The sequence below is a fragment of the Phoenix dactylifera genome, chromosome 4 (genome assembly GCF_009389715.1).
Source record: "Phoenix dactylifera cultivar Barhee BC4 chromosome 4, palm_55x_up_171113_PBpolish2nd_filt_p, whole genome shotgun sequence".
In the NCBI taxonomy this organism is placed as follows: Eukaryota; Viridiplantae; Streptophyta; class Magnoliopsida; order Arecales; family Arecaceae; genus Phoenix; species Phoenix dactylifera.
Genome location: NC_052395.1, coordinates 23,569,524 through 23,583,094, shown reverse-complemented (window position 1 = coordinate 23,583,094; position 13,571 = coordinate 23,569,524). Strand labels below are relative to the sequence as shown.

The 13,571-nt window shown below is 52.0% G+C and overlaps 1 protein-coding gene and 1 long non-coding RNA gene across 3 annotated transcripts; one reads left to right on the top strand and one right to left on the bottom strand.

Annotated features, from left to right (window-relative positions):
* Positions 1–6,804: 6,804 nt before the first annotated feature.
* On the bottom strand, positions 6,805–11,364 carry LOC103700690. 2 transcript variants are annotated; one of them, XR_005511694.1, is made up of 5 exons: positions 10,379–10,993; positions 10,034–10,219; positions 9,812–9,942; positions 9,024–9,710; positions 6,805–8,930 (listed from the first exon to the last, which is right to left on the bottom strand). It is a non-coding gene; the product is annotated as an uncharacterized LOC103700690 (long non-coding RNA). The 2 variants fall into 2 exon arrangements; XR_005511693.1 differs by lacking the exon at positions 6,805–8,930 and adding an exon at positions 11,230–11,364 and having other exon boundaries at positions 9,426–9,710; positions 10,379–11,051.
* LOC108511900 lies at positions 11,353–12,807 on the top strand. The gene is made up of 2 exons (XM_039125909.1): positions 11,353–11,935; positions 12,720–12,807. The coding sequence occupies exons 1-2, from the start codon at positions 11,623–11,625 to the stop codon at positions 12,731–12,733; spliced, it is 327 nt and encodes a 108-aa protein (XP_038981837.1). The 5' UTR covers positions 11,353–11,622; the 3' UTR covers positions 12,734–12,807.
* The last annotated feature ends 764 nt before the right edge of the window (positions 12,808–13,571 follow it).

Sequence of the window (13,571 nt, the reverse complement as noted above, 5' to 3'; positions counted from 1 at the left end):
GCTCCAATAAATGCGGGCGCATTGAATCCGGAGCCGATCCGGCTCTCGAGGCGTATCTTCCCGCGATTTCCTAAGCGTTATTCTCCTTAATCGCATTCTTTGTGCAGGACACTCCGGGTGGCCTGTACCCCTAGGTCCACATATCTCCGCTCGCGCCCCAGGCCGCATCCGCCTCGAAGAACGCGCGTATCGCGGCCGCTTAACTGACACTCCTCGCAAGCAGCAACTGGCGATCCGATTTCCCAGGTAACCCCTTAATTAGCATTTAATGCCCATCTGGTGTTCCCCAGGCGACGCTTGGAGAGGAGGAGAAACACGATCGCAGCTGGCCATGGAGAAATCCCGTCGGGCAGCAAGCGACAGGCGCACGACCAGCGAGCGGAATTTTCCGAGGCTCGGCCCTCGGATGCCAGGCTAACCTGATGATCATCCCGGGAGCAGACTAGCCTGAAGCCCCGACCGGTCGCCTCGGCTTGCGCCAGCCTTGGCCGACCAACGAGCGGAATCTCCCGAGGCTCGGCCCTCGGATGCCAGGCTAACCCGATGATCATCCCGGGAGCAGACTAGCCTGAAGCCCCGACCGGTCGCCTCGGCTTGCGCCAGCCTTAGCCGACCAACGAGCGGAATTTTCCGAGGCTCGGCCCTCGGATGCCAGGCTAACCCGATGATCATCCCGGGAGCAGACTAGCCTGAAGCCCCGACCGGTCGCCTCGGCTTGCGCCAGCCTTGGCCGACCAACGAGCGGAATTTTCTGAGGCCTGACAACCCTCAGATGCCAGGCTAACCCGATGATCATCCCGGGAGCAGACTAGCCTGAAGCCCCGACCGGTCGCCTCGGCTTGCGCCTGCCTTGGCCGACCAACGAGCGGAATTTTTCGAGGCTCGGCCCTCGGATGCCAGGCTAACCTGATGATCATCCCGGGAGCAGACTAGCCTGAAGCCCCGACCGGTCGCCTCGGCTTGCGCCAGCCTTGGCCGACCAACGAGCGGAATTTTTCGAGGCTCGGCCCTCGGATGCCAGGCTAACCCGATGATCATCCCGGGAGCAGACTAGCCTGAAGCCCCGATCGGTCGCCTCGGCTTGCGCCAGCCTTGGCCGACCAACGAGCGGAATCTCCCGAGGCTCGGCCCTCGGATGCCAGGCTAACCCGATGATCATCCCGGGAGCAGACTAGCCTGAAGCCCCGACCGGTCGCCTCGGCTTGCGCCAGCCTTGGCCGACCAACGAGCGGAATTTCCTGAGGCCTAACCCTCGGATGCCTGGCTTAGCGCCGGAAGAATTTCCTGAGGCCTAACCCTCGGATGCCTGGCTTAGTGCCGGAAGAATTTCCTGAGGCCTAACCCTCGGATGCCTGGCTTAGCGCCGGAAGAATTTCCTGAGGCCTAACCCTCGGATGCCTGGCTTAGCGCCGGAAGAATTTTCTGAGGCCTAACCCTCGGATGCCTGGCTTAGCGCCGGAAGAATTTCCTGAGGTCTAACCCTCGGATGCCTGGCTTAGTACCGGAAGAATTTCCTGAGGCCTAACCCTCGGATGCCTGGCTTAGTGCCGGAAGAATTTCCTGAGGCCTAACCCTCGGATGCCTGGCTTAGCGCCGGAAGAATTTTCTGAGGCCTAACCCTCGGATGCCTGGCTTAGCGCCGGAAGAATTTCCTGAGGCCTAACCCTCGGATGCCTGGCTTAGCGCCGGAAGAATTTCCTGAGGCCTAACCCTCGGATGCCTGGCTTAGCGCCGAAAGAATTTCCTGAGGCCTAACCCTCGGATGCCTGGCTTAGCGCCGGAAGAATTTCCTGAGGTCTAACCCTCGGATGCCTGGCTTAGTGCCGGAAGAATTTCCTGAGGCCTAACCCTCGGATGCCTGGCTTAGCGCCGGAAGAATTTCCTGAGGCCTAACCCTCGGATGCCTGGCTTAGCGCCGGAAGAATTTCCTGAGGCCTAACCCTCGGATGCCTGGCTTAGTGCCGGAAGAATTTCCTGAGGCCTGACCCTCGGATGCCTGGTTTAGCGCCGGAAGAATTTCCTGAGGCCTAACCCTCGGATGCCTGGCTTAGTGCCGGAAGAATTTCCTGAGGCCTGACCCTCGGATGCCTGGTTTAGCGCCGGAAGAATTTCCTGAGGCCTAACCCTCGGACGCCTGGCGTAGTGCCGGAAGAATTTCCTGAGGCCTAACCCTCAGATACCTGGCCTAGCGCCAGAAGAATTTCAAGAGTCGGGAGTCAGCGAGACGCTACCAAGAGTTAAAAAAAAGAAGGACGAAAGTGAAATGAAGAAACTCTATTTGCATTAACTTTCATTGTTTCAGGGCCGAGACTCATACAACTTGGCAAAACGCCAACACACAAAGAAAAATACAGAAGGTCAGCTTGGAGGAACCCCCGGGTCGGGAACGCCGGGCACGTCCGCAGGGGGTAGGGAGACGGTTGGAGAAGCAGCAGGCAATGGCGCCGGAGGGGAGTCGAGAAGGGAGATCCCACTCAGGTCAATTTTGGGGTACTTAGCCGACACCCTTGCCAGGCCTTCCTCGAAGCCTAAGACAAAGGAGTCGGACCCCGCGTCCGACATGTCACGGACGAACTCGTCGGACTGACGATAGGCCTGTACCGCCTCCGACATATCACGGGTGAACTCGGCGGACTGACGATAAGCCTGTACCGCCTGACGCCCGATCTCCGCACTCTTCTCGGCCAGCGCCGCCTCTGCCCGCTCCATAATCTGAGCCTTCGCCTCCAAGACCTTCGCCACAATTCGGTCATCCACCTCGGAGGAGACCCTCAGCAGATCAGCCTGAGCCTCCTTGTGCTTCGCCTCGGCAGCAATGCGAGCAGCCTCAGCCTCCTCCAGGCGCGAATGAAGCTCCTGGTCGCTCGCGCGGAACTTCTCCAAGGCCGACTCCAATTCGCCCAGCTTGGCTTCAAGAGACCGGGTTCGGTTGCGGGCGTTGTCGGCTGACCGCTGGGCCTTCTCCCACCTCTCCCGGTAGTCGGCAGCCTTCCGGGACTGCTTCTCGGCCCGCTCCTCCGCCTTCTTGATCTCGCCCTCGAGACCCGAGGCAACCTTGAGTTGCTCCCGAGCCTCCAACAGTTGCTTCTCGAGGGTGGCGAAGCCGAGTGCCCGCTCTTCGGCCACCTGGAGCCTCGTCTCGAGGTCCCTGGTCGTCCTCCCCGCCGCAGCCTAACCTCCCTCCTCTACTGCCTTCAGTTGGCTCTCGGCCTTCGCCAGAAGCCTCGCCTGTTCCTCGTAGCACTCCTCCAGGCGGATCATGTACTGGGCGAGCTAAGAGATAGGAAAAACGAGGGCGTCAGGCGGGGATCAACAGAGCCTATAAATGATGAAAGTGACCAAAAGAGCACTCACCGACATGAGACAGACGCAGCTGGCAGCCCCAACGTCAGGGACCCTCATCTCCCGGACCCGCCTGCGGTCCTTCTCCAGCAGCACCATCTCGATGAGGTTTCGGGCGCCGGCGAAAGTGAAAGCCGACCCCGACTTCTCCCCGGAGTCGGACGGTGGTTCTGCAGCCTTACCCTTACCCATCGCTTGGGGAAGAGTCATGCTGACCATGCTCGGGGCGGGGACCACCCCTGGAATTGACAGGGTCCCGCTCGGCCGGGGCCTCGGCGCGTCCCTCCTCGTATCATCCGGAGCCGACCGAGTCGAAGGCTGGGCTGGGGACCGATCACGTCCGACCCGTCCATCTCGGGCGCGCCCGGGTGATGCCTCCGGAGAAACGGTAGTCTCGGCATCGGAGGGCTGATACAGCGTCAACTCCCGGTCCGCGCCCGCGGCGTCCCCCTGATCGGTGGGTCCGGACCCGTCTGTCGGCGTCGGAGTCGCCTGCCGGCGGGACTTCTTCGCCGGTGGGGCCCCGCTCGGAGGAGCTCGTTTCTTCCTCCGGACTGCTTCCAGTAGGGACGTCCTACCAACAGCCGTTGCCTTGTCCGACCGCATGACGTCGTCGATCTCTGCAAAAAGGACGAGGTGGTCGGAGGTTGAGAAACTGAAGGAAAGAACGAGACGAAAGAGGAGAAAAGAGCTAAAAAAGAAATGGTGGCGGGCTCACGGTCAGCGGAGACCGAGCTTAGACCGACGTTCACCAAGGTATCCTCGGAAATAAGGCGAGCCACCGGGGGGAGCCGGCCCTCGGCAACCAACTCCTTCAAGACGGCGACGCCATCGGATTCCTCCCTCGACAACCTCGATAGGCCAATCGGGGACTTCATCGGCGTCTCCCAGGTTGCCCTGATTTCCCAAGAGGGATCTGCGTCAACGAAAAAGAAGCGCCCCTTTCAGCCGTGAATGGAGGTAGGAGCCTCCTTGACGAGGCCGCACCCTCGCCGCGCCGCAAAGCACCACCACCCTTTATCCTGGGGGTGGCCGCTCAGGCCGTAGCATTCCCAAAAGACATTCAGGGTGGCGGGAACCTCGTGCATGCGGCAGAGAACCTGAAAGGCCGTCAGGGCGCGCCATGAGTTCGGCACCAGTTGCGTCGGCGCCACTCTTAAACCCCGAAGCACCTGAACGACTAAGTCCGAGGGGGGAAAGCGGAACCCGGCCTGAAGAATGCCCTCATTGATGGCAACCTTCCCTGGAGGAGGATGGGACATCCTCTCCTCAGGCCCCGGGAGTGTAACATTGCAGGCCTCGGGAAGGTGGTATCGAGCCACGAACCTATCTAGGTCTTCGGCGACCAACTCCGACTTAATGCGGTCTGCTCTCACTTCGCCCATCCCTAATGGCCAGTGAATCTACGGTCAGGACAGGGTCAAGAAGGGGGAAAGGACCGGAACGACTGGAGTACACTAATACAAAAGGAAAGTATGGAGAGCCCTAAATTAAAGAATGGGGCAACTCACCGGAAGAGAAGGAAGAACGGCTCCGAGAGCGTCAAAGGAGGAGCAAGCGAACAGTCCGACGGCGATGACGGCAGCGCAAAGGAGAAACTCGAAGATGTCTGTAAAGAGAAAGGCGGACGGAGGAGGACCCCCGGTTAAATAGGCGGAAAGGTGGGTGACGCCTCGGTGACGCCAGAGGACGCCTGGCTGCCGAAGGGTCGCTCGCGCCCCAAAGGCGAATCGACGCCATTAAGGAAGGATGTCCGCCGAAATCCTCAGACTGCCAGGTCAGCAACAACCGCCATACGCCATAAAGAAGGCGGGGAGCTCGAAGCGCGCGCGCCTCTCCGAGGGATGGCGGCAATCTCGAAGCATCACTTCCTTCACCCGTTCCCCTTCTGGTTCCAGGCTCGGAAGTGGGGGGCTACTGTTACGGGGGAACTCAGCCACCATGCCCCACGTGACCGGCACGCGCGCCCAAGAAGACTACAGCTGCCCCTTGATCCAGTAACCCGACCCCGAGTCGGATATCTTCGGCTTCGCAGCCCGACCCCGAGTCGGCTGCCCCTTGATCCAGTAACCCGACCCCGAGTCGGATATCTTCGGCTTCGCAGCCCGACCCCGAGTCGGCTGCCCCTTGATCCAGCAGTCCGACCCCGAGTCGGATATCTTCGGCTTCGCAGCCCGACCCCGAGTCGGCTGCCCCTTGATCCAGCAGTCCGACCCCGAGTCGGCAATCTCTCGACAACGACAGGCTGTTCCCCTGAAGCACGCCGCGACCCACTGCTCCACTACTCCCTGCAACGGTCGTATCCGGCGCTGCTCCACGATCTCCTGTAACAGCCGTACAAAGCGGAGCTCCACTACGCCCTGTCATGGCCGTACCCAGCGCTACCCCACGACGCCCTGTAACGGCCATGTCAGTGGCAACTCCATCGTGCCACACGATGACCAACCCCCCAGAAGGACCCCCCAGCCTGGTATATATGCGGCTGGGGGGGAAGGGGGGGTAAGCAAGAACTTCCAGTGCATTCTCTTACTTGCTACTATTATCTCTCCTTCTCCTCCAATCTCCTCTGACTTAATCGTCGGAGGGCCCCCACTACCCCAGTGGTGGTGCGAGGCTTGCTTGCAGGTTTCCCGGTGGAAGGTGGAGCGCAATCAACACTAACCAAGACAACTCAGACGGAATCCCGTTCACACCGCTGTGCCAATCGTTCTCGGTTTGGACTACCAGCAACAGTTACTTCGGTCAATCTCTTTATGATACGTGGCGTCCCAAATTCCAAAAGGTCTCATCCTCACATGTGGGTTACGTTGGATGGCCCCAATACCCAGCTTTAAACTTTTTCGGTTTGGAAATCTAAGCACATCCTGACCCGGAGCCTAAATCCAGTGTGCATACTCGGCCGGTTTCATGTAAGGACCCATGGGCCATGGCCCTGATTTATATGGCTTTAAATCCAGTTTGTCGAATAGGGTCGGGCCGGGCCGATTGAAACATGGATATGCTTGGCCTCTAGGGGTAAAAATGGATCGTATAATATTCATCCAGTTTCATTTTCGTATCCAAATCTATTCGAATATGGATAGAAATTCGCACACGGCACATCCGACTAATATCCATATTAGTATCCATATTCATCAAAGAAAAATGAATATAAATATAAATAGACAACTATCTGATTTGTATCCGAATATTCGATTCTATTGGTAACTTTATTTAATTTTATATAACACTTATAAACTTTTAAAGAAAATAAATAACTATATTAACATGTTTTAAACTTAATTGATTATTTACTTAGTAATATTTTTGATTCTATGATTATAAAATTTAATTATTAAAATTTTATCCATATTTATATTCATGTCTGTCGTGCAGCGTCTGCACGACAGACATGAATATAAATATATATATATATATATATATAAAAGGCAAGTTGTTTTGTTGTTACTGTGACTCACTAGGTGTCAACAATAAGTGACTTAAACCGAGGCACAGCCTCACCATGGATGAAGACAATAGATACATTCCTCCAATATTGCCACCGATCATACGGGTTTTGCCAAGCTAAGATGCTCTCTCTGCTGCAAAGCTGGCCTTTTTACAAATAACAAACAAACCCGGCCGTTTTACTCTCTCTCTCTCTCTCTCCATCTCCCTCTGTGGCCCCCCACCACCCTAGGCAAATATCACACCCACCCACCTCCGTAGGCAAAGCCTACACCATTTTGTCACGGCTCTTGCATTGGACCGCAAAGAGATGCCGAGATCTCTCTCTCTCCCATCCAAAGAGACAAGCCTTTTATTCATCAAATCCATCTGGGACCCAAGCTGTGGTGAAAAGTGAGCTATGGCCTTTCCATGTGAGCACCAACATGTCTTCTTCTTTCTTCATACCCCAACCACTTGCATGCTCATCCAAAAGAAGCTTCGCCTCCTTCACCGTCTCCTCATCAAACGGAATGCTTTGAATTCTTGCTCTCTTCATTCGTTGCATGAACCGAACACCGGACTCCGACCTCTCTATCCTTTGCCCCCCCTCAAACCCTATGATATTCTCGATCTTCTGCCCGACATCGGCCTCGTACTCCGTCTTCTGGGGACAGTCCTTGGCAAGAAGGTCTCGAGGGCATCAAATGGTATCCATAGATAGTTGAAGACTTGAAGCATGCCATGATCCTCGAGGTGAGGCTCGGGGAGTCCAAGTCCGAGTCCTCATCGGTCACCGTCACAATCCGAGGACCGAGTCCGCGTATGAAGCCCAAGAACCCATCTCTCGATGACGGGTCCCTGGCAGTGCCCCCTGACTCCTCTGGCAATTCACGACCTGGGTCTCATCGTCCCTGAGCCCCAGCGATGAAGGATCCATCTTGTTTCTACTCTGCGATCATATCCTCCGTCCGCCACCAATGGCAGAGCTCTAAATATGCAGTAAAGTACTGCCCCTGCGAGGAAGACAGCGGAAGGGGACAGATGAGGTTTCTGGAGTTCGTTCCCTGCGGCCGTCCAGCCGCGTTACCGGAGGACTCTCCGCCGAGAACGCGGCGGACGGAGGAGAAGGCGGAGGCACCGCCGCTCTCCCCGACGACCTGCGCCTACCCTGATAAGCGCCGGCGGAGACCCTCCGACGGGACGGCTTCGCCATCATGGCGGCCGGCGGCCGTTGCTCGTCGCGATCTCCGAGGACGGCACCCAGGCTGCGACGGCGCCGGTGGCCGCGAAGGGTGGGAATCGAGGCTGTGGGTCGTGGACGAGGAGTGCCAAATCAACGGGGAGGATTCTCCCTCGCAAGGAGCGGGCGATGCCGCCGAGTGGGTCTTCTGGCTCCGGATCGAAGAGGATCCGGCAGGGTGGAGTCGTCTTCATTTCTCAAGTAGGAGTTAATAATAGGGCGTCACTAAGATTGGGCGAAAGATCAGATTAGTTATAGTCCCACATTGATTAATAAGAAAGGTGCCACATTTTGGGCTCAAGCCGTTGGGCTGTGATTCCCCACTCCTATTTTAGCAGTAGATGGCTTGGAAATGTTAATAATGGCGGCTGATTCAGAGTCCATGTTGGAGTCTATACTCAAAGCGGAGCGATAGTGGCACTTCCAGATGCTGAAATCTATGCTGTATAAGTTGGCAGGCCAATCATCTTCTTTAATTCACTTATTGAAGTTATGTTTGGCATGATCCTCTGACGTTCGTGGGATCGGTATAAAACTTCTCTATCAAGTGAATAAACAAAAAATCAAATAAATTTTTTGATTTATCAGGCACTATGGAGTTCCCACAGTCGTGCCTGCATTTGCTCCGATTCCCTTCTTGTTCTGAAGCTCTCCACCAGTCCATGCGCGAAGAATTAGAAGCAAGAAGTATCTTGCCATGTTGACGACGATGGAAATTTGTGATTTGATCTGTTGTTTCACAGTAGTTGCATATTTATAGTCCTTCTGTACATTGTTCCATTGTTTTAAAAACCTATTTTTATTTATCTATTTGCTTATCATGTAATGTTGAAGTTTTAACTGCTTGGAATTCCTTGACGGCAAGCATGATTTCAAACCCTTCAGTTCAGACGGCATGGCTCGAGGGAGATGGAGAGTACTGCAGAATGAAAATTTAATTATTTTCAATATCTTCTTTAGAATAATAAATTTGCCAAAATTTCTATAGTTTTTGACGGCTTAACATAATTACCTTCAGACCTCGAAAATACTAGTACGAATAACTGGCTTGAAGTGGAAATCATACGTTCAAGGTCAAACTAATGACTAAAGCTTTTCTTTGTCCATATGTCTGAGGAAAATCACCTTGGAAAATCAGTTTGACAAGAGATTTCTGTTTTTCTGTAGTTAGTAGACCACCAAACTATTATTAAACTAAACAAAGAGTGCATCTTGTGTCGCCTAGGAAGACTCGAGTGTGACGCATAAATGGGCTCAATGGAACAGATAAGCGACCATAAGTGCCTGAAGCTATTTTACATATTCAGTAACATAATGCTGAACAAAACCCTGCCATATTTTGAGCAAATACATTATTCTGCACCATAAATGCCGCAGTAGCCTCTAGTGATGGCCAGCTAATCAAAAGACCAGGTGAAGAAAGCAGAACTAGCATGTATTTTGATTTGCAAACATTAATAGAGAAGACAGACACTACCAAAAAGGCTAATATCAACAAAATATTTCAAGCATGGATTCAGACAATGTGATACAATGTTATCTGATTACGATATAGTTAATAGGCAACTAACAACAATAGAAACAACGGCCATTTTCAATGTTATGTTCCATAGTAGTCAATAGGCTGCGACCTGACTCGCGTCCTGACTCGAGGCATTTTGCTCCCGAACCCGTATCATGACTCAGACTGCTCCCAACACTAAATTATTTATAATATTAAATTAAATGCAAGCTAATGTATCCAAACAAAAATATTAATATTTTGTTAAAAAAATTGTCCAAAAATATAAATTCACAAACCTGCTCGAACGTTGGGTTCCAATTTAGCCAACATACTAGAATTCAAATTCTTGACAAGGCCCTTCAAATCTTTGTACAAGTCTCCATAATTATCCGTCTGATTTTCATCATCGGACAGGTAATTCTTCACCCTTCAAATATGTTACAACTAAACAAAATTAAAAATTCAACCAGAAAACCAAATAAGTTATAATCCATTGAAAATCTTAAAAAAAATAATACCTGATTGGTAAGTATAATGGTTCTTCTTCTGTCGCTCAAGGTTCAAGCAATCAATCATAAGAAACTCTCCGATCACCGTGCACCTCACCAAAAAATTCCTTTTCTGACCCATCTCGATCGTGAGGTCCAGGAAATCATAGCTGCCCACCAGCTCGTCCCACCCCTCGATCCCCACCTCTTCCCCACCTAAAATTTATCCAAAAAAAATAAAGAATCAATTTTTTCGTTCAAGATCTTAGTTAAGTTGAACGGGATCGAAGGACCGTGTTTCCCAATTTTGCAATTTTTTTTTTAAAAAAAAGAAACAAACGATTTTTCGGTTCAAGAGTTCAAAGAGAGACGCACCGATTGGAGGATTATCAGATAGGGCGTTCTTGCCGGTGGCGTTGAGGAAGAAGCCGGCTGCGAGGAAGGAGGCATGGGCGGCGAAGGCGACCTTGTCGTGGGGGCTACGGAAGGATGGGCGGGAAGCCCTGATGACCGTCAGTACCATCTTCTCCGTAGCCATCTCCTTGTTCTTGCTCTGTTAGGGTTTCGATTATCCTCTTTTCTAGGATTGTTGGGTGGACGGGATTTCTTGAGGCTTGCCGTGGAAACTCGGGAGCATCTGAAATCCCAGCATCAGAAGAAGTTATGAAATCCCAGCATCTGAAATCACGGTCGTGGCCGATCGTGCTGGTGCCGAATCGTCGACCGCAACAGGTTAGTTCGCCCCCTATCCCCATGATTACTCGTCTGATTTTCATGATCGGACAGGTAATCCTTCACCCTTGCAACCAAACAAAATTAAAAATCCAACCCGGAAACTGAAAATCTTAAACAAAATAATACTTGATTGGTAGGTAGAATGGTTCCTTCTGCTTTCCCTCAAGCTTCAAGCCATAAATCGCAAGGATATCTCCGATCACCAGGCACCCCACCAAGAAATTCTTTTTCTGACGCTTCTCGGTCGTGGAGTACAACAAACCATAGCTGCCCACCAGCTTCTCCCACCCCTCGATCCCCACCTCTTCCCCACCTAAAATTTATCCAGAAAAAAATTAAGAACCATTTTTTTTGGTTCAAGATTCTAGTTGAGTTGAACGGGATCCAAGGACCGTGTTTCCCAATTTCCCTATTAAAAAAAAAAAAGAAACACACGATGTTTCGGTTCAAGAGTCAAGCTTTAAGAAGTATGGGATCAAAGAGAGACGCACCGATCGGAGGATTATCGGATAAGGCATTCTTGCCGGTGGCGGTGAGGAAGAAGCCGGCAGCGAGGAAGGAGGCATGGACGGCGAAGGCGACCTTGTCGTGGGGGTTACCACACTCTCTGTAGTCATCTCCTCGTTCTTGCTCTGTTAGGTTTCGATTATCCCCTGGGTGGACGGGATTTCTTGAGGCAAACTTCACTGTGGAAGTTCACCCTCCAAGAATCCTAGAAAAGGGGATAATCGAAACCCTAACAGAGCAAGAACGAGGAGAAGGCTACGGAAAGGAAGGAGAAGGCGGTGATCGCTAAGAGTCTGGGGAGGCGTCTGCCGGCGGAACTGGTGGCTCGGGAGATCAGAGGGCGGGCCAAACTCCAGCACCCGGTGGATGTCCTCCCAATGGCAGAGGGCCTCATGACGATCAGGTTCGGGACCGGAGAGGAGCAGGCGACGGTGCTGGCGACTGGCCCGTGGGTGGTGGCGGACCAGCTTCTGGCAATGGAGGAGTGGCAGGCTGATTTCACCCCGGGAACCCAGACGGTGAGCCGGACAATGGTCTGGGTCCGGCTACCGGGTCTCCCCCTGGAATACTGGGATAGGGCCGCTATCTTCGAGATCGTGGCGGCGGCGGGGCGGCCGGTGGAGCTCGACGGCGTCTCCAACGAGTGGCGGCGGATCGGGTACGCCCGGGTGCGGGTGGAGGTCGACGCCGGTAAGCCCTTGGTACCTGGTTCTTTTGTTCAGGGAAGTCTGAAGAGATTTTGGCAGGCCTTCTCCTACGAAGACCTGCCAAGTCTCTTTTTCCTCTGCGCCCGCATCGGGCACGCAGCGAGCGAATGCCGGCTCCATGGGTCGGAAAAGAAGATGGATCCGGCAGCTGCCGGAGAGGGGTTTCGCTCTATCTGGTTCATTTAACTGATCTTGAAATGAATTCATGGATTCCCCGTGTTTTTCTCAAACAGGAAAAAAATAGCTTTCTTTATATGCCACTACAAAAGAAATAGGTTTCCTAACAAGTAAACTCAAAATAAAAATAATATAGTGAAATTTATTATGCCTATTGCGACCATTTCTCATTTAGGATATGCTCTCGTCCCAAAAGAAAATCTATCTGGTTCTTTAATTAGTCATACAATAACTCCATAAACGTTTCTCACAAAAAGTCCATAAACAATTCACCTCTCTCTCTCCAGTATAAAAGGTGGTATTAGCAGTCAAATTAGAAAGCAAGGCAGCCCAATTTTCAGTACTGAAACACTGAGTTGCTAAAATATGCAGAAGAAAAGGAAAACTGATAAAACCACCTTTAAATAAAAAACTTTTGTTTTTGAGAAGAATGACCAAATAAATTATAAAATTTCACTATGTATAGCTGTAATTCATACTTATAATCTACAACTTTGGAGTGGGTATAATTTGTTCAAACAACGCCAGTATTCATATATAAAAAAAAGACACAAAATCTCAGTATTTACTCACTTCAACTCTTTGCCTAGTGACACGAATATAGCAGAAAACCGCGGCAAAAATTGCAGTTGCAAGCCCAGCAAGTATAATTTCTCCACCAGCAATCGACTTATCAAATGCACTGCGGCACTTCCGATTTTGTAAATTCTCCGGCGCACCCGCAAGTACTACCTCTGAATCATTTGGAGACAAACTGGAGGAAGGGGGCTTGGCCGCAGAGGAGCCAATGAGCTCGACGGCATCAGCTCGGACTACCACCGGAGAAGGCCGAGCCATTGCAACAGTGGCAAAGATATCAGCCACTACCAATAGAAAGAGCATCAAGCGAGCCATGAATAGAGATATGATTGACCCAGAAGACTTCGATATAGAGAGTGGAGAGTTTCTGGAGGCCTCTCAACTCCAGTTTGGGGACTTTTCTGGATGAGAATGAAGCTCCTGGACTGAAAGGGGGCTATGGTGTGAGACAAGTTTGTGGCCTTTATAAGGTCAGGTTGCCGGCCATTAGGTAAACTTTTTTATTTAATATATCTGAGCCTTTCCGCCTTTCCCTGTATTCCATTAATACAAGACAAGGGAACACTTTCGAGCGGTGGGTAGCGGCAGTTCGCAGCCTTGAATTTTTTTTTGGTTTTTGGCAACTGGTTGTCTCATATATTTGCTTTGTGTAATAGGGAAGGGAGGTGACTCTTGCGTTGCCTGCATGTAAGGAGCCCATTTAGATTTGGGAGAGTGACACCGGTTCCGGTTGTCATGGAAGATGACAACGAAACACAGCTAGACTAGAGCTGATCACAGGTCTTCTGGCCCGTCCAGCTTGGTCCGAAATTTTTCGAGCTTGGGCATTAAAAAAAGGTCCATGGGTCGGACCTGGGCAAGAA

Excerpts from the sequence above, each read along its gene's own strand:
- LOC108511900 (XM_039125909.1), top strand. The coding sequence starts at position 11,623 with ATGGCAGAGGGCCTCATGACGATCAGGTTCGGGACCGGAGAGGAGCAG.